Genomic DNA, 20,061 nt, shown 5'->3' with positions numbered 1-20,061 from the left:
CTAATTCCATAGGTAATAATTGGATGAGATCACAGCCTTGGCCAATCCCTGGTGTCTGTGCATCACCATGGCAACATAGTCTCAGTTTCACATTTCATTTTTCAACGGTTAGAAACATTTTTAATACGTCACCATGGAAGTTTAGCTTTGGAAAATCTGAGTGAATGCTGAATATTTCAGAAATTGATCTGAGCCAATATTGGCCTAATTAGGACTTTGTGGTTGATCATTTTCCCACATCTCCAATAACGAGCCCTTGTAAAAGGCTTTGGTCAGCCCCGAGGCCGTAGAATGAAAAGCTTTATATTTTTCTTTTCTCGGCAGCTGTGGTCTCACTTCGGGTCAGGGGCCAAAGGTCACAGTTGGGGGTCAAAGGGGACGGTGGGGGAGTAAGGCCGTCTCACAGAGGGGTGTTTGTTAGGCATTCCCACCCCTTCCCCTCCTCTCTGTGGGAAGGACAGTCATGCCTGCTTCACTGTAGGCCTCAGTGCTCACACTTTATTGGCTGTTTGACTCTGTTCAAACCAAAGCAAGCTGCTCTGCTGGAGCATCCCATCACCCAGAACCTGCTCTGACCTGCTCTGACCTGCTCTGACCTGTGCCGGGCTCAGTGGGCAGAACGCTGAGCTGGTTGGCTGGATTGCACCTCGACCTTTGTTGCTTTAGTGCTGAAACCTGCGACAGGCAGATGAACAAACAGACAAACACAGCCGAGCAGAACTTCTTGAAGCTGTTTAGATTAGTGACAGCATAGAAAGAACTCTCTCTCTCTACGTTACTTCTTTACTACACAACAGGCTGAACTTTGCATTGATGTCATGCAGTACACACACATGATAATCATACCCTGGGCCCTGTGTAGAATTTGATAGGCTGCGATAAGTATTTATTGAAAAAGTCTTGTCTCTAATTGCTTACAGCAGATTGGTTAGTGAAGCGTCGGGAGGGAAAGAGGGATGTTTGGGTTCCAGAGATGTAAATGAAGTGGGGGGTTGGGGGGGGGGGGGGGGGGGGCTGCTTGCAGTTGAGGGGCCCCTGTCTGGAAAAGAGTGGCGGGTGAAAAATGGGAGGTAAAGCACAGGAACGCGTTGGAGTGTGGGGGGAAGGTAGAGGAGTGGAGGAAAGAGAGACGAGGCGGAGGCCAATGAAGAGGGAGAAAGTATTGATAGAGAGAAGAGGGCCGACTGAAGTGGGTTAAGTGAGATCTCTTAATCTGTGCACGTCCCACTGTGAGGGGAAGTGCTCTGTCTGAGAAGAGAGGCCTACCTCACACACACACACACACAAACACACACACACACTCAATGTGCTCCATTCAGCAGATTGTGAAGTTTCCAGGGAAACACCGAAAATGTTGTTCTGAAGAGGATTTCTGCCCTGATGACTTTGAAAGCAGAGAGAGAAAAGTTGTAATGAACACCTCGGATTCTGTCGTTATGAAGTTAGCTGCTTTACACAAACACTGTGACGTCAAATTACCCACGCACAATGTCAGCGTTTCGCAACTAAAGCTTGTTTTTCCCATCCTATGATATTGAGATCAGATCCAAAACATGGAGCGGACTTTCTAAGATCCGTCGGCTCTCTGGGAACCGATAATCATTTCATCCTCCAGTCTATCAGCTTCTCCTGATCCGGACAAGATCCACATCCAGATGCTCGGGCCTATGTCTGATATGAATGTAATGAGAGAAACAGCCAGCGTCTCGGTTTACAGTGACACGATGTTCTATCAAGACATTTCAGACCAAAGTGGATCACATCAACGTTACCTGAGCTGAGACTGAAGACCTCAGGCTGGGTTTCAACCTCAGGACATCACATTTTCTAGACATTCTGTTCAGCTGAATCACTGAAAACTCCTCAATATACATTTGAATGAATTTAAACAAAACACCGACTGAACTGAAATCAATACTTCCCGTGTTCTCTCCACAGAAATCCCTCAGCTGGCCCAGGACCTGGACGACCGCAGCGTGGCCGTGGGTGACACCGTGGCCCTGCAGTGCAAGGCCCTGGGCAGCCCGCCGCCGCGCATCACCTGGCTCCGTAACGACCAGCCGCTGCGCCCGTCCGACAGGCACCACTTCACGCCAGGGAACCAGCTCCTGGTCATCAGCTCCGCCTCCCTGGAGGACGCCGGCCGCTACACCTGCCTGATGTCCAACACTCTGGGCTCCACGCGTGCGCACAGCCAGCTGGTGGTGACTCGCCACAGCCCGTGCGCCCCGTCGCCCGGCCCCAGCACGGTCATCATAGGGATCATCATCATCGCTGTGGTGACGAGCATCGTGGTTACCTCACTGGTGTGGGTGTGTATCATCTATCAGACCAGGAAGAAGAGCGAAGAGTGCAGCGTCACAAACACAGGTGAGCGCCTCAGTCTGCTCTCCTACTGTACGTCTCATGTGAAAGTGGTCTTAGAGTGATGATCCAATTTCTCTGCGTGTTCCCCTCTCCCAGACGAGACGATCGTTCCTCCCGACGTGCCCAGCTACCTCTCCTCACAGGGCACTCTGTCCGAGAGGCAGGATGTGTGTATCCGCGTGGAAGCCGGCGGTGGACCGCAGCCCAACGGACACGTAGATCCGACAGGTAACGGCACGGCTCAATCTCAGACATTTGGCCTCCCAAACTGTTTCCTTTACTCCTCGGGAAACCTATGAACGCCTGCTCAGCATCAAGACTAATTACAGCAGACACGCTGACCACACGCCAGCCGCACTGTTGCTCTCCTCCCTCTTAGTCATCTTGTTTTCTCACTCTTTTCCCCCACATTTCTGATTTCCTCGCCTCCAGGTTTCGACGGCGCCATCGTCTGCACAGACTGTCTGGAAAACGGCAACAGCTACTCCAAAGACCCCGACTACCTCGCTCACGGCTTCGGCCCGGCCGTGGGTGTGGAGTACCAGCAGCACTGCGTTCCCCAGCCCTTCTCTCGGCCTCACCCGGGCGAGCAACACGACGCGGGGCGCCACACAACCCCTCTCTGCAACGGGACCCCCAACGGGATCCGGAAAGACATGCAGGGATCGACGTTTCCTAACAGCCATAACACGCAACATGACAGAAGAGGTGAGGCGGTGATGACATGAAGGCGGTGACACCGGGCTGCTACACAACAGGGAAGAGTACGGGATTAGATCTGAGTCGTTTCCACACCTGGATACATTTGATTCAAATAAAATGCACAGGAAGGCTGATTTGCCTTTTAGGGGTTTTGCAGAGTTTAGGAATCTGATTTTAATGGTACACTAGTGGAACCCTGACAGGTCAATGTGCTTGCTAAGAGATTGTTGATAGATCGACTCCCTGTGCTCAAACCCCCTTAGGGGATCTGTTAAAGAAACCTGCAAAGAAAAGAAGCATTGAGTTCCTGCTGCCGCCGCAGGTCCAGACCTGCTGGGAGAGTTTAGCCTCTGAAGCAGAGAACAATACGAGTGGAACTGTTCCCTCCAAACACAGATTCTCACCTCCACATGTCAGCGCAGCCCTGTGTACACATTCCATCTCTCCACTGTCCTGAAGCTCAATGCATATTTTCTGTGCGTGCGTGCGTGCTGCATCATCATCAACCTGTTTCCTCTCCTCAGGTTCATCGGTGAACAGAAACAAAGGACAGACTGTGGCGTGTTCGCCGTCTCAGGACGAGTCCTTCCACAAGCCGGTGAAGCTGAGCGGTGTGACGAGCAGCGGACTGGACAGCGACTGCGAGCCCGAGCTCAGGCAGGCGCTGCTGTCCAACGGACACGCCCTCAGAGCCTCTCAGTGCGAGAGCGCCCCCCTAAGGAGAGCGAGTGACTAGCGGGCGCTCCATCCTCGATGGACTCACAGTTGCTGAGTGGAGTTTTGTTTTTTTTGCACTGGGAAAAAAATCGGCTACCTCATATCGAGGCGAACGGTCCTGAGCCCCCCGGATGTGGACTGAACCTGGGGGAGGGGGGCGGTGCCAGGAGGGGGAAAGAGCAAAGGGCATCCGGAGTTTGAAGGCGGAGCTTGAGTGGGCGGCGTCCCATCTGAGCGTATCAGCTGTACATAGTTAAAACCTTCGCTTTGGAGGTGACCAATCAAACTCTAGTTCCAAATAATGTGACTTGCATTTGAAGCATGCAAATGTAGGGAATCTTGTACAGTATATATATATATGTATGTATGTATGTGCAGGGGGAGAGAATTCTACATTTTGGACTTTTGACTGTACATAAGAGTTTTCTTATATATTATATAACTTTTACAAAAGAGTATTTGAATTTATGTGCATGACAAAGAAAGGAGTGATGGTATTTTTTCTTGGGAGCCTTTTTCAGCTTTGAGCCGCTCCAGCTGTGGTGCCTTATTGCATGATCAAAGAAAACGCAAGAAACCGAAAACGCGTAACAGCATTTAACGAGACTTTAGTCAGATATACTGGTTCACTCTTTATAGCGTACAAACAAAAACACATAATTGCACTTGAATGTTTTGACAAATGTCGCCAACCACGGCCTTACAGAAACACAACGTTACAGTCATTGTTGTTGTCGTAATGAAGGAGGAGCTTTGAGGTAAATTATTTTGGTATGTCAGACGGTTTGGTATGTCAGACGGTTCACCGCGGGGTTATGTTTGGGTGACGGTTGGAACATTTAAAGCACTTTTTCTACTCTTCATTAACAAATCTTCAGAATTGCAAATGATGTGCTGGGCATCTGCCGATAGGAAAACGGGGAACATGAGTCCCTCCTCTTCGTGAGGACATGCCACATATTTGTACACGGTTACGTCTTTGGTTCTTTAAGGCTCTTCAACCTTCTCTCTCTCTCTCAACAAGTGTTACTGCAAAGACTTAGATTGGCTGCTTTATTTGGCTGAGAAAGTGAGATTGGCACACACTCTCTTACACCGCCAGGTACAAGTGACCCAATTCCAATTTTTCGTCTTTGTCCCCTCATGGTACGTCTGTGATGTTGTGAATATGATCATGACTCGTATGCGTCCGTTGGAGCTTTTACTTCACCTTCGTCTCAGAGAGGAAACCCTTGTTTGTCCTTGTGGGTTGTTTCAGATTGGATGGACGATTAATTAACCACTTAAGCCTGAAAGGAAAACGTCTGCTACACCTGAGCTCCAGCTGTCAGCGTCGCATACAACACATCGTTCTGTCTCCTTTTAGCAAACAAATGTCGAGACTGAAATAAAAACTGAGACTTAAAAAAAAAACACATTTGTATCATAACTTCACATCGGATAAAGATGTGTCTCATTCTACCAACACCAACAAAAAAAGTCCTACCTGGAAACCTGGAAGTCCCCTTTGTCATTCATAGGATTGTATTTTAGACCCACTTGAAAAAAAAATCAGAAACCTGGGAGCCTGGGTCTTCAGGGGTTAAAAGCTATCAAAGAAAGCATATATTTAATGAAACAAATATATTGGAATTGGGCATTAAGACATTTGGTGTAAAAGTTTGAATACAAACTGAGCTCTGAAGCAGTAAGGATCTCTCTGTGGACACTTTTCATAATCAATCGTTGGATGTTGACATTTAATTCGCTTAATTCACTTCCACGTAAAGAGGTCAGATAATCAGGGAGAATGATGTCATTGTGTTACTGCTGTAATGTGCCTCTACATCCACCCATCCACAAGCAAACGGCCAGTATTACACCGGTCAGTGACCATGATGGAAGAACTCGCAGTACAGTCATGTTTTCTTGTTCAGCGTCGTGCGGTGAACGGTCAGATGAACGGTTGTGAAACTTGCTTTTACCAAACGTAGCGGATAATGCAGTCAGACGCTCCACACAGCCCTGCTTACACTGGGGCCAGGAGACGTTACGTTGTCTAATGTATGCATTGGGCTGCCCTTGTCTGAAGTGTGTATTGTTGCCAGTGGCCTTATCAAGGTGAGCCGGAGGACACACTCCTCTGGTTACATCTGATAGCACCTATCAGAGCTGATTTTACCAGTAAGACCAATCAGAGAGCCCGGGCGGGAAAAGGATCCCAGTGTATCCAGGTAAAGGTGAAGTGTGAGTGAGGTGCAGTTTGATGTTCTGAGTAATTTATTAAAACAAACTGTGGGAAACCATTCTACCAATGTCAAAGCGGAAAACATTGAAGTGTCTAACATGGCATTGAAGTGTAATAAAACACATTTTGCTATTAACTCAAGGGTTTTGCCTTTTATTCCTTCATGAAGAGTTTGCCTCTCAGAATGTTTCCACACACATACATGGATGCAGAGTACACATGAACTCAATGAGTACCTGCTTTAGGAGGGGGAGTACAGCAGGAAATCCTTCAGGCCCCGGTTGATCAGATACCTGCTACTGAAACAAAATTATAAAATCTCTAACAAAGGTAATAACATGCAATAATTTGTTCTTACTTCTACTACTAACCATAATGTTAATACTAATATCTTGCCTGTTAGAAATTACATTACAATCATTTAGCAGATGCTTTTATCCAAAGCGACTTACATTACATTACCACCCTTTTTTTTTTTTACAGAGGGGGGAGCAAGAGAGGGTTGTGCCTTGCACAGGGGCACCTCGGCAGGGACTCGAACCGGCAACCCTCCAGTCTCCAAGCAGAATCTCTACCCGCTGAGCTACTGCCTCCCTAATAAAGATAAAAACATAATTACGTTGCTTATTCTGGATGCAGATCAGAAAAATTCTACATTATCTTGCCACACTTTGGATGTGGTCGCCTGTTTCAACATTATAGTAACTCAGTGTGACTGACTGCACATCAGATCGAGAAGAGGAATCTGCTCATCTTATGTCTCTATGTCACTGACTGAACACACACCCAAACTGGCATCAAACTCTGACTCTAACTGTGGGTGAGGGTGATTGTTAACAAAGCATTGGATCACTTACACAGGTCTTGCACAGTCATGGAATTTCAAATGTGTTTTCCAGGCCTGGAGATGTCGAAGTTTTGTGAAAGTTCTTCATAAACATCTTTACAAATAAAGGGAAAACCTGAAAAGGGAAAACCCTTTTTTTATTCAGTAAACTCCCCTTGTTTCATCTCAGAAAAACAGGCAGTAGTGGTTACTGAAACATCTTGCGGCTCCTGGTTGTCAAGTGATTAGGACTTTGTCATCTTTGGCTGGACGACAACAGACTCACTCAAGTAACCACGATGCCTGGCAAATAGTTCAGACATTTAAGTGTAGAAATAAGCGTGAAACCCAGTTTACATGCTTGAGCAAACTGATTACATTACAATTTGGTTTGAAAATCCATTACTGAGTTAATCAGCTTTGAACTTTATTGTGCATGTAGACATAACTGACAGCAACAGTTTCGCTGCAGAGAGTCGTTGTTTTGTTTGGTGACAATGTGATCGCAAACAGCTGACTAAGCAGTTAGCATTGCACACACGGTCACAGACGGTGGTTATGGAGAAGCGATCAATTGAAATGGAGCATGCACAGAGATATGAAATCCAAAGACCTTGATCTTCAAAGAGGTGCAGTAGCTTCTGCCCCGGACCACAAACACACATGAAGCTAATCTTCCGAGCAGGGACGTCTCTGGGCTCCTAAGCTCCAAAGACAAGCACGCATATTTTTCCTTCTGTGGCCTGTTTAAAATATTTGCTATTGAGTCGGGGCCGACCGAGGGTCAGCGGCTGGCCAGAATGTGCATTCCAGATGGATGTTTGTCATTGGATGATTGACATGCCCCTGGCTGTGGCCTCCACCAATCACATGCAGACCATTGTTGTCCAACAGCGTAGTGACAGGCAGCATGACTAACACTCCCACCTGTGAGGCCATTTGTCTCCCGTGGCCCCCCGACAGGATTTACCAGCGCCCGGCTCACCTCCAATACCTGCTGCTGAAGGACGCTGCTGGAGCGGAGACGTTGCAGCTATCTCCTCCTGCCGCAGTCCTGCCGTGCTCACTGAACAGCGACATTTCAATGGTCTTCTTGCAGCAATTTGACATTTTTTTCTTTAAATGCTAGGTTATGTTAAAGGAATCACCAACTCACACTCACACTCACACTCACAGTGTAGAAAAACACTTTAATATCATATAGTACAGTACAGCATAGGGTGTTGTTGAAGCCAGCAGAACCACAGGCTGTTGGCAATGATCAACTCTTCATCAAGTGTTCCTTCTTGCCCTGCAGAGTAGCGGGGGACAAGCCTTTTTTCGAGTGTTGATCGAAGCGGGGGAAGACGATCCCAGCTTCCAGGGACGCTTTTCCTCCGCTTGGTCAGGAGTGAGGTAGAGTCAGAGGTACTTTTGGTCACTATAGCAGAGTGTGACGGACCTTCTCGTAGGCTCCCAGGAAGATGAATCCTCCCACACTGATACCGGTCATCCGTGGTACACTGCCCGCAAACAGGCTGCAGAGAGAGAGAGAGAGAGAGAGAGAGAGAGAGAGAGAGAGAGAGAGAGAGAGAGAGAGAGAGAGAGAGAGAGAGAGATTGTTGTTGCTGTTTAAGTTCAATGCCTCAGAAAGTCTTTTCCTATGACATTTGACCCTGATATTAGCTGGAAACTGGAATCAAACGCCATATTTACAAGTTATAAACTATAGAGAGCAACAAGGTATGTGACCTAGTTAGACAATTTTGTAAATTTGCCACTGATCTCCACGGCGGGGCTGGGCGTGGCTACATGGCGGGGCGACGGCGTGGCGTGGCGCTCTGACGCTCAGTATCTGCTGGTGATTTAGGAGTGTTTCATGGAAGCGGGGCCTCATTTCAGGTTCCCGAGGCCTCATCGGAGGAACGTTAGGAGGCCGGCTGAGGCCTGACAAGAATCTGTTGACGTTGCGGGGGTCAAAGGATGTGATGGGCCATGAGAGAGCGCCGGCCTCCCAAGGCCCCCCCCCACCCCCCCTCAGACCCCCACCCCCAGCCCCTCGTGCTCCACACAGCTGTTTTTGGGATTAGGCTTCAAGCCTCCACCCTCGGGCCTCCCTGGAGCTCTCACCCCCAGCTTCTCTCTCCCTCTCTCTCTCCATGACTGATAGCCAGATGACATCCACACATGTCCCTCTGCTGTCTCCATCCCTCTTCATCCATCCATCCATCCATTCCCCCCTCTCCTTCTCTCTCTCTCTCTCTCTCTCCCTCTCTCTCCAGCTGGCTCGGTTGCCGGGGGATTTCTCTTCCCTTCTTTTCTGTCTCCTTTTCTTGCTGCGTCATCCACTTTCTTAAACACATGTTCACTCGGCCCAGTCACTCAGTTCATCTGCTTTCTCATGACTCTCTCTCTCTCTCTCTCTCTCTCTCTCTCTCTCTCTCTCTCTCTCTCCTTGTACTGTTCCATCTCTCACCGTGTATTTGCCTACTAACACCTTTTGGCTGCCAATACGCCCCCGCACTCATCTGGTCTGGCCTTCTCCAGTCCAGATGTAACGTGTGAGTGTGTGTGTGTCTTAGAGAGTGAGAAAGCACATAAAACTGTCTACAAATACAGAAAGTCTGTCTGCCTTCATCACCTGTGTGGGTGTAAGAGCTCTTATGTTTCTGTTTGCACACATTTTAAGCCAACTTTTGAAATATTGCAACATCTAAAATTGTTCTTGTTTGATCAGCTGTGTTTTAGCTTCATACTGGAGCTGCACCACAAATTAAACCACCAAATCACATATAGCTGCGATTTCATCAAGCATATAATAGTGGGAGGAGCCACACAAAATGTCGTCATGACGGTAGGGGTAATATCGGTAAAATTGCAATTGGATTTCTTTTGACCAAGTCCTGCTCCACTGCGTTTCTGCTCACTTTTATCATTTACGTCGCTGCTAAATCCATCCAATCACAGGGAAGTAAGGCCAGCTGAGGTATATTTGTGCTTAACGTCCAAACGGCAAAGGCTCACAGCACCTGGGCAGGCAGGATGGGCTGTGTGTGTGTGTGTGTGTGTGTGTGTGTGTGTGTGTGTGTGTGTGTCTGTGCTCGTGTGTGTGTGTCTGTGCGTGTGCGTGTGTGTGTGTGTGTGTGTGTCTGTGCGTGTGTGTGTGTGTGTGTGTGTGTGTGTGTGTGTGTGTGTGTGTGCGCAGCAGTGCAGGGAAAACAGGTTTATGTGCTCCCCATTTAGAAATGGGGTCACAAATGGACTTAGTGCTTCTACATCAATTTTGTCAACTGCAAAGCTGTACAAGGTGCCAAGCATGTCAGGGATCTCACAACCATCCCAACCATTCACACAACTCCACGTTTCAGAATGCCCGGCCCAGATCGGGTGTTTTCCAGAAGACGGACTGTTGAGGGTTAGCTGGGCTTGGTGAGTGTGTCTGTGTGTGTGTGTGTCTGTGTGTGTGTGTGTGTGTGTGTGTGTGTGTGTGTGTGTGTGTGTGTGTGTGTGTGTGTGAGAGAGAGAGCGCGACACACACACGCACACACACAGAGGCTATATGTGTAAATGTGAGGGTCGGTGCATGAGAGTGTGTTTGTCTAAGCACGCAACAGCCTAAATGCTTCAGATAAACATGGAGACATGATTCAGATTGCGTCTTCATTGTGGGAGATAATCATCATCACCTGCTGAAACACACACACACGCAAGAACTGATGGCATTACTTAAACAACGTTACATATGAAACATGGATCCAAGTCAAAACAGTTTGGAAGCCAATTGGATCACCAGACCCAAACAAAGAGGATGAACTCGTCCCGAATTAACCCAGGTTCAGTATCTTCACAAAATATGACCTGATTACTAACGGCGTAAATGCTAAGCTGATGTCTCCTCTGCAGCGTCAGGACGTGCTGTCTAGGATCAGACCCACCTGTGGCCTCTGACATCTGTGAACAACCAGAGCTCAAATTTTCCCATCAGCCCCCTGGGTGCCCTGACTCACGCTGACATCACGGCTTTGGCGAGCCACTGAGATCTGTCATCAGCGAATCGTCGGCCAATCGCGTCTCTCGAAAGAATCGCACCAAAAATAGTCAGGAGAGAGTTGCTGCAGCTTCAGCGTGGACGATCTCCAGAGAACACACATTGGTTTCGAACCCTAAATCAGGCACTTTTAACAAACGCAGGAGGAAGACGCCGTTAAGAAGCTTCATCCCAAACTTTCCATGCTCCGCACAAAGCAAACGCAGGTTTGGTGGCGCGTTGTTGTTGCTGAGGAGTCGGGCGCAGACTTGCAAGCGCTCTGAGGTCTCTGGGGCCTCGCGCACACATGGAAGCACTTTAGGGCTTCACTACACTGCAATTGGGCCCATTACCATAATTACAGCTTTAAAGCCCCAGCAATTTGTATCAGGCATGCACCAGCGCAACCGCACAGGCCTTTGGCCCCGCCGAGCAGCGAGGCCTCCACATCCACTTTCTACACGCTCTCCTCCGTCTGGTCAGTTCATTCTCTCGTCTCGCTCGCTCTCACTCGTCCTTTATGTTCTCACTCTCCACCCCCGTCTGGCTTTGCCGCCTAAACTCCCGAGCACATCAATATCAAGAGAGCAATGTGGAGGGGGGGTGGGGCGGTGCTACAGGACCACATGGTCTAATGAACATCAGAGCAAGAGAGTAGCTGGGATGAGATGAAGATGAGGTTCTGTGGTGTGGAGGTGTGGAAGTGGTTTTGTTAGCATCACTATCAGGTCCATAGAGGCCCTGGAACCACCTGATGGAGAGCATAGTGTGACTGTAAACACTTTTTAAAAGCACTATCATCACAATGGGAAAAGGTTCTCTGTTAAATATATTCATTTGTCTCTCTTCTCTGTTTTTGTGAGGGAGGCAGTGGCTCAGTGGGTAGTGCTTCCGCTTGGGAACCGGAGGGCTGCCGGTTCGAGCCCCTGCCGAGGTGCCCCTGAGCAAGGCACCGAACCCTCAATTGCTCCCCCCTCTGCGTAGGGTGGTAATGTAATGTAAGTCGCTTTGGATAAAAGCGTCTGCCAAATGATCATAATGTAATGTAATGTAATGTTGTCTGTAGTACAGCGTTGTCTAAGTGAGATGTTTGGTTCTCAAATGATGTAACCTTTGAGATAAAATGACGAAAAACCCCAAAATGTGGAGATATCATCAAAACTGCAAGCTTCCCAATATCAAGAGAAGTCATAGGTTGGTTAGGGGCAGATGAAAAAATAAGTAGAGCAAAATAGAAATACTCAAGTAAACGTTGAAGCACCTCAACAACACCGTATGGACTCGGCTGATGTTTGAGAGCAATTTTCCCACAATGCATCCTTCCCCTTTTCCTGTGAAGGGGGAATCACCCCGGGCTGCCATTAAGCACAAAGCTGAGGGAGAAATGTAATCACCCTCTGATTAGATTCCAGCACTGCGGCCTATACAAACACCCAATGATATAGTGCCACAGCTTGTGTTCGTGTGTGTGTGTGTGTGCGTGCGTGTGTGTCGTCCCATTGGCGTTTGGCCCGCTTCCAGACCAAATCTGCTAAGAACATCAAGCGGAGGTGCATCGTAATTAAATGACGACGCTTGTACTCAGGCAGGCCGATTATTCACGGCGGCCGTTGTAGCGCCGGCGGCCCCTTTGCGGTCCCATTAGACGCGGCCTTCTCTCCCACGCGCATCATAAACGCATCTAGACGCATCAAATCAACCCGTCTGCTTGGCCCCTGTAACACCTTAATCAATACGACTGCGAGAAAAAAGCTTTTACACGTCTCGTTTCTCAGCTGCGGTTGTAAATTGGTCAGCGGGCGAGTGAGCTAGCGAGGGACGAGGCCGAGTTCATCGCAAATACAGGAGATACGGTTTTAATGGGGGGAGGGGGGCGAGGGGGGTCGCACACACTCACCCTGTGAGCCCACGACTCCTCCACACCTCACACAGCACCAGAGGGATGCTCACTGTGGACGTCCCAGTCTAGAGAGAGAGAGAGAGAGAGAGAGAGAGAGGGGGGAGAGAGAGGGGTAAGGTTTCCATTAACCTGATTTGGAGTTACAAAACGAAAACTCAAATCACAGAAACCTTGGATTTTGTGTTGAGTCAATAAGGAACTAACCTGCTAAACGCTAATGGAGGATGTGTTAGACTGAGTTTGGTTGTTTAACGAAGCAACTACATTGACTTTTTGACATCTGCTTGTGTTTTTGTGTTGTGTACAACGGTGGCAATCAAAGACAACGACACAGAGAGAGAGAGAGAGAGAGAGAGAGAGAGAGAGAGAGAGAGCCAGAGAGAGAGAGCAGGAGAAAGAGAGCGAGAGAGAGAGAGGCAGAGAGAGAGGGGAGGGGGGGTTAGAGCAAATAGAGGTGTGATGACGGATGGATCGTCTCCTTCGCTTCCTGCCTCTTGGACAGACATCTTGTTTAGTCTTCCTCAGCCAAACTTCCTCCGTCCCCCGGACAGCTGTGTCTGTGCAGGTGACACCTCCAACACCCATCCAGGCACGCACGCACTCAACCACCCGGCCATTTGCCCACCCTACACACATCCATACCCATACACACAACCCTCACTCTCTCTCCTCTCTCTCCCACACACACTCTTTTATTTACATAACACGGCTTAGCTGGCCTGAGAGTTTTTAATCCATCTCTCTGGAGAGGCAGAGGGGTGTGACAGTTGCAGGATCGGGTGAGTCCGGGTTAAATGAGGGTGGGGCGGTGGGGGGGGGGGGGTTGGCAGGTGGCAGCCCAGAGAGAGAGAGAGAGAGAGAGAGAGAGGGCGAGAGAGGCTGAGGAGGGCAGAGCAAAACGAGGAAGATGAGAGGAGGGAGTGTAGGGTGGGGTGCAGGGTTAGCATAACTGCCGGCCGGACTGTAAATCACCCCCACACTTGGCAGGAGTATGCATACATGTGCTGCAGTATGTATGTGTGTGTGTGTGTGTGTGTGTGTGTGTGTGTGTGTGTGTGTGTGTGTGTGTGTTTGCTCCCCGTTACGGCTCACAGGGCATGTAGGGAACAGTGGCGTCTTCCGCTGTAAATTGTGAATCGCAAATCAGGAGAAAACAGAAGAAGATTCCTAAGTTTTCCTTAGTATCTATGGTGTGTGTGTGTGTGTGTATGGGGGAGGGGGGGGGGGGGGGGGGGGGGACAGGTGGTCTTCTTCCGACAAGTTTTAGCTAGTTTGAGTTGTAGGTAGCAGAGATCAAGGACTGCATCCAAAGAAAACATCACTGGCTCTGAAGGTCAGAGGTCATTTCTGTAATTCTCATCAGAAAGATTGTGTGTCTGATGGTTTCAAACCGGCCAATCAGAGAGCCTGGATCTCGAGTTTGAGGTTTGACAGCACATCAGAGGATGAATAATAAAGACAGAAATACAGTATGATTCCAGTTACTATGGGGACATTCTCAAGGTCAACGGGTCAGATTATAAAAGTGAAAGTTTTGGTCTTTGGACTTACGTCAAGTGAGAGAGAAATGTTTGACTAGCGTCTTCCTGTTATGCTATGAAATGAATAACAGTGTTGAACATGTGTGAAAGCCATACAGGCTCGGAGGCTGTTAAAGTAGTTGACGGTGTGTTTGCTCCGTCGGCTGGTAGTAAATGTGGTGTAACGCGATGTTGACGCTGGCAGTTTGGTGCCATGGCAGGTGAGAGGCCGGGGGAAAGAGAGCGGCGTTGTGCGGTAGCGACGTAGGTTACGGTTGTGTCGCCCTGAGGACGGGACGGGGCGTCCTGCCAGCGCTGCAGCTGGGCCGGGAGTGGCAGCCATCCTGCCGGCCTGGAGGGGGGGCGTGCGGGTCCAGCTGTGCCAGGTGACCCACTGTAACAACGCCACACATTCATGCTGTCCACCCAAACAGCAAGAAGGAAGAAGGAAGCTTCTCCTCTGCTGCTGCTGCCAGACGGAAACTAAAGTGACAAGTTCCGACACCCTCATGCTCTGCCCTCCACTACACTGCCCCCCATTCCCTTCATCACCACCCTCTCTCTTTCTCTCCCTCTCCTGCCTGAACTTGTCGTCCTCTGCTGCTGTCGGAGTGTCTCACACAGTTTAGAAGAAATGATACATTACCTTCTCAGGCGAGGTGCTGCAGGTGAACACTTTGGCGCTGGGTGCACCTTGTATAAACATGCAATCTCTATCTAACAATGGAGGAATTGGGGGGCGGCCAGAAAGTGGGAATGTAGGATTCAAAGCAAACAGCACGATTATTTTAATATTACAAAGATAATATATGTAGAGAGGATGTTCTTTGTCTTAATCTGATTTATTTCATGTTTGATTAAATAGGTACAGAGCCTACAAGCAAAATGCTTTAACAAGACATCCAAGAGCGTCTAGAGTGTGTTGTTAATTCCACTATCTGATTAGTTACAATGGGGGAGGGACGGAACACTGTGTCTTCTACAAGGACAGTTGGGGCGTGCGTGATGGGTGGTGGGGGCGCTGCTGGTGCTGCAGGGGGTGACGGTGAACTCGGTACCCTTATATACCCAAACACACTCTCACACACATACACACACACACACACACACACAGGACGTAGTGAGGGAAGCCAGACACAGGAGTTGGAGTGAGCCAAAACTGAAAGAGGAGGTGGAGAGAGGGATAGTGCTACACACACACACACACACACACACACACACACACACACACAGAGACACACAAACACTCACATACAGTGAGAGTACAGGAGGGACACTGGCCTTCTGTTTCACCTCTCTGAGACAAGAAGCCTTGAGATGGAAATTCCTCTGGAGCGGCAACGAGTCCCCACATTAACACTAACCACACACACAAACATGTCTGCCCGACACTGTCCATAGTCCGGATCAAATGATGGATGTGTGTGTACGTCTCAGTGCTGTCCCAGGTCTACCTTTGCCTGATCTGTCCCGCACGTTGACAGTGTTGAAATTTGCTCAGGCTGTGGGCCCGCTCAGCGCTCTGCCTGCAAGCCTTCACCTGACAGCAATGTTTAAATGTTGCTGGAAAAGGAGCTGTGTGTGTGTGTGTGTGTGTGTGTGTGTGTGTGTGTGTGTGTGTGTGTGTGTGTGCATGTACCTTTGCGAGCATGATTCTGGTCTTCGCCACGTCGAGGGGAGTGGTTAAAAACGCTGCGGTCGCACCTACGGAGGAGAGGCGCATACACATGTTTAACAAAGTAAGGGAGGTCTGAGCAGAGACTTTAAATAATACAAATAAAGCTGTTAAAAGTCAAAGGATATCTCCACAGTTACAGCAACACAGTAATTCATCAACAAACATTCAGTTCATTCAAACCATAACATCGCCCAGCTGAGACCTTTACCATTATTAGACCACAAAAGCCAGAAAGACACACTTCTATTCCCGCTGCCCCATCCAGACCCACCGCTTCCTTTATGTTCCACACACACGCTCAGGCACACACACGCACACAAGTTCCAGACACGCACGTGCACACATTTGGGACACATTTAGGTGTGCATTGACACCCAAGTCACTCACAAATCTCGCTCTCGTTCTGTCTCTCGCTCACATGTACACAAAAACACACACACATACACACACACACACAGGCACAAACCACTTCCTCCTGTGAGTTTTACAGAGTAGTTACACCCCAAATTCCCTCCATCATTCCGCAGCCAAGTTGGAAGCTGTATGTGCTGTTGGTTCCAGAGGTGGCCCCACTGAGCTGCAGTGTGTGTGTGTGTGTGTGTGTGAGCGAGAGAGAGAGAGTGAGTGTGTGTCCCTCTGCCACAAACATAGCAACTGTTCTTGGTAAATATAACCATATGGGCCACCAAGGAGCAGTGCGACTGCCACAGAGGAAAACATTAGGATGAGTGTAATGTTACACACCGTTACCTTTAATAGCACCGGCTCGTTATAAAAACGTATTTAAAGGCATTTTCCTCACTTTGGTGGATTAAGCTCTTACCCAACCTTCACCATGGATACAAAGCCACAGCTCTCTCACCGTAGGCTATTGTATAATATTCTTGGGCGGATATAAAAGGAGCGCATATCCCAATAAATCTTGCAAACAAAAGTACCGCAGGCAGGTTTTGGGAAGATCTAAATTTGGCAGGAAACGCCATGTGAAAGAGATGGAGGTGAGATCACAATCAGGCCGTGACGTAATCGCGATGGCTTACATGATCGTTTCCGCTCAGACAGCTCAAACGGGTGGGGGTGGGGGTGGGGGTGGGGGTTGTTCAATGCACCAGGTGTGGCCGGGGACGATCGTTTAGCAGCAAAGATGCTGAGGTTTTAACATAAAGGGAAGAGGATGGAAACGATGAGGGCGCCAGGTGGAACACCGAGGATCTCTGTCTGCGCCACAACGAAATGAAGAAACAAAGAATGACAGACGGCTATATAGTGTGATTAAAGTGATTCTATTTTGATGTCCGCACTTTTTTTGGTAACTTGCAGCATTCTGGAAATATATGTGGCGTTCACTGACCAGGTGTCTGTAGGTCTTTGAATGGACCCTAATGGAGCCACGTTGCCATAATAAAAGCCAAACGCAACATCAGGACAGATGCATAGAACAGTGTGAGCGTTTGTCACTGACAAAAACAAGACGATAACTAAATAAAAACTACAAAACAACACTACTGGGAGAGACGAATTTGGAAGAGAGCCAATAAGAATGCCAACTGCCCTTACACAAATGCGTTTGTAGTCACGTGACTCAGACTTGAATCACCTCGGGAAGTCGACCAGTATGGCACAGCAGCGGCAATGAGCTGCCATACCGCTACTTAAATGTCAGCGCTTGTTGGGAGAAAGAGCAGGAGTGACATTTCTATACATTTCACATTAGATGTGGAAGAAAAAAGACCATTTTTAAACCGTGTGGAGCAGAAATAACCGACCAATGACAACACATACTATCTTTAGCATGTCAATCAGTCTCCTACGATCCGATACATCTTTGTAATAAAAACCATGCACTCGTGTTGTATTCTTAATGTAACACATATGCCAGGAGAAAGCGCAGAAATGTTGCATAGCGACAACCTGGATCTGTGTGAGAGCGAGAGAGAGGAGGGGACGAGAGAGAAAAATCGAGGTATTACATAGATCCAAAATTCTACAGAAACATAATGTATTACGTTTGACTGCTTAAAAGCATTGGAGGTGACGTGGCTCGGGATGGTAGAGCGCTCGTCAATGGTTTGGAAGGTTCCTGGTTTGATTCTGAGCAAGGCACTGAAGCACTAAATGCTCCTGCCTGATGTAGAGGTTGGTAATTTGCATGGTATGAACCTGCATCAGTGTATAAATGGGTGAATTTGGGGTAGAATGTCAGTACAAAGTCCGACATATATATGAAGTTCATTTAACTTGAGTCGACTAAATCTATTGTACATTTAGTCGACTAAAACCAGAACAAAACAGGTGACTAAAATATGACTAAAACTAAATGGAAACTTAGTCAAAAGACTATGCTAACACCAAAATCAACACTGCTATGTAATGCTATAATGACAAATAACATTTTCTTTGGGTACTGTTTTCCCTTACAACGCAACTTCAAGTCATGTGGCAACAATACACTGGCTGCGAAATGAAGAGAGAAGACACCGCAAAGTTACTGAAAAACAGCGAAACCTGCTTTGATATGTTTCTTTTGAAACCTCATGTATATGGATCAGGTTGTGGCAGCATTGTGGTTCTGTTCTGCACTGGTCTGTTTTCGCTCAAAATCTTGGAGTCGTGAAGTCCTGTAGCTCCCATCATCCTCTTTCTAAATGTGTACGCAGTCTTTCTAATGGCTTCTATACTGAAGTTACTCAGTTGAATCCCCAAATCGCATACATCTGTTTTAAAACACTCCTCTTTGTCTTTCATTCAATCCTGACACATCTGATCTATTCCCCTTCCATTTCTTTCCGTGCTCGTCCCCCCCACCCCAGTGTCGAGCGAGTTCAGGTAAGGTGGTGCTTGGCCATGTCTCAGCTCCTTGGGGTGCAGTGTCCTCATCTCCTCCATCTCCATTTCTCCACCGACCCCCAGGACAGCAAACATCAATCTGTCTGTCTCGCTTGGCTTATCGTAGTGTTGCAAGAGTTATGTATTAGAGCCTAAAACCATCCAACAGCAACTGCTCCTTCTGCGCATCTTCCACATTTTCCTGAAAATATGTTTTTGATTGTGGTTCTTGTGCAGAGCGATGATTCCACACAGCTCACATTTCTTATTACAGAATGCCGGCGGGTCCTTATTCATCATGCTGAATATAATGATTAAACTGCAAATGTCAACAACTCCTGCTTTTCCAACGGCAATGTCACTGGAATGACATCATCACCCAGAGGCAAATTCAGGTTAGTGAGTCAGCTGAGCAGTCTACTCTTGCCTGATGAGAGCGCTACCAAAAATAGCCCGGAACTCTTAAAAAATCATCCTCCCTCAAATCATGTCTGTGGTTCTGTGGTTTGTTGAGTATAAAATGCTAAAAAATGTGTATTATAGCTACTATAAAAGCCAAGTTGACAACTCGTTGGCCTTAAACAGCAGCGAGAGGCAAGAGTGTGAACTTTGTAGACTTGAATCGCAGACGATGATGTCACTAACGTATTCTGGCCACGGACCCAGAGTGAGTCTCCTTTCCTCCATTAGCTGGAGGAGAGCGAATGGTGAAGAAAACCGACTCTCAGCTGCTCCCGAGTCCAGCTTCCCTCTGCTCTATGGAAGCAATATTGAAATTTGAATAAGGTATGAGTTCATCATTTCCTCCCAACTTATTCCAGATGGGTTTGTCTTCAAAAACAGCTTACTACCTACTATCCAGCCCCAAAAAATGTCAACGAAAAAACAACGTCAATATCCCTTTTCGTCAAATATAACCACATCTTGGCTTTGAGGCGATTATCTGTGGTGGAACTCAACACCAGGCAGGAATCACCACCACAGGAACACGCTGCGGATTTTTTTTCTGAAATCCTTATTACATCCAGATAAGAATCCGTAAACTGAGTGGTCTTTGAAAAGATATGACATGTCTGTAGCATCTCCTATTGATGGTCAGAACTGGAAAAACACTTCTTAAACTACTACCAAGTCCAGTTGCCTGAGAATCAACTTTCCTTGGATACGGTGACCTAGATGACTGAGAACCTTGACAGACAATCGACCAATCACATCCTTCTTGTCAGAATACGGGTGGGAAAAAAATAACTCTTCTTCCTCATTCCTCTTTCCCCCATCATACAGACTGTCAC

The 20,061-nt window shown here is 47.9% G+C and overlaps 2 protein-coding genes across 2 annotated transcripts in view; one reads left to right on the top strand and one right to left on the bottom strand.

The window, feature by feature from the left end:
- lrig1 (leucine-rich repeats and immunoglobulin-like domains 1) overlaps positions 1 to 5,344 on the top strand; it is a 37,931-nt gene extending 32,587 nt beyond the window's left edge. Inside the window, exons 15-18 of the mRNA XM_076156783.1 lie at positions 1,939 to 2,370; positions 2,464 to 2,595; positions 2,800 to 3,075; positions 3,594 to 5,344. Coding sequence (XP_076012898.1) covers positions 1,939 to 2,370; positions 2,464 to 2,595; positions 2,800 to 3,075; positions 3,594 to 3,805 — 1,052 coding nt within the window. The 3' untranslated portion in view covers positions 3,806 to 5,344. The remainder of the gene's footprint in view (positions 1 to 1,938; positions 2,371 to 2,463; positions 2,596 to 2,799; positions 3,076 to 3,593) is intronic.
- A 2,678-nt stretch (positions 5,345 to 8,022) lies between these two features.
- Positions 8,023 to 20,061, bottom strand: part of slc25a26 (solute carrier family 25 member 26) — a 48,801-nt gene continuing 36,762 nt past the window's right edge. The window contains exons 8-10 of the mRNA XM_076156913.1: positions 15,905 to 15,969; positions 12,743 to 12,810; positions 8,023 to 8,356 (exon numbers count right to left, since the gene is read on the bottom strand). Of these exons, the coding sequence (XP_076013028.1) occupies positions 8,260 to 8,356; positions 12,743 to 12,810; positions 15,905 to 15,969 (230 nt within the window). The 3' untranslated portion in view covers positions 8,023 to 8,259. The remainder of the gene's footprint in view (positions 8,357 to 12,742; positions 12,811 to 15,904; positions 15,970 to 20,061) is intronic.

The sequence above is a fragment of the Genypterus blacodes genome, unplaced genomic scaffold (assembly GCF_046128005.1).
Source record: "Genypterus blacodes isolate CSIRO-AG114 ecotype Tasmania unplaced genomic scaffold, CSIRO-AGI_Gbla_v1 ptg000070l_1, whole genome shotgun sequence".
NCBI lineage: Eukaryota > Metazoa > Chordata > Actinopteri > Ophidiiformes > Ophidiidae > Genypterus > Genypterus blacodes.
Note: the sequence above shows the minus strand (reverse complement) of the source record. Positions and strands in the feature narration are given on the sequence as shown.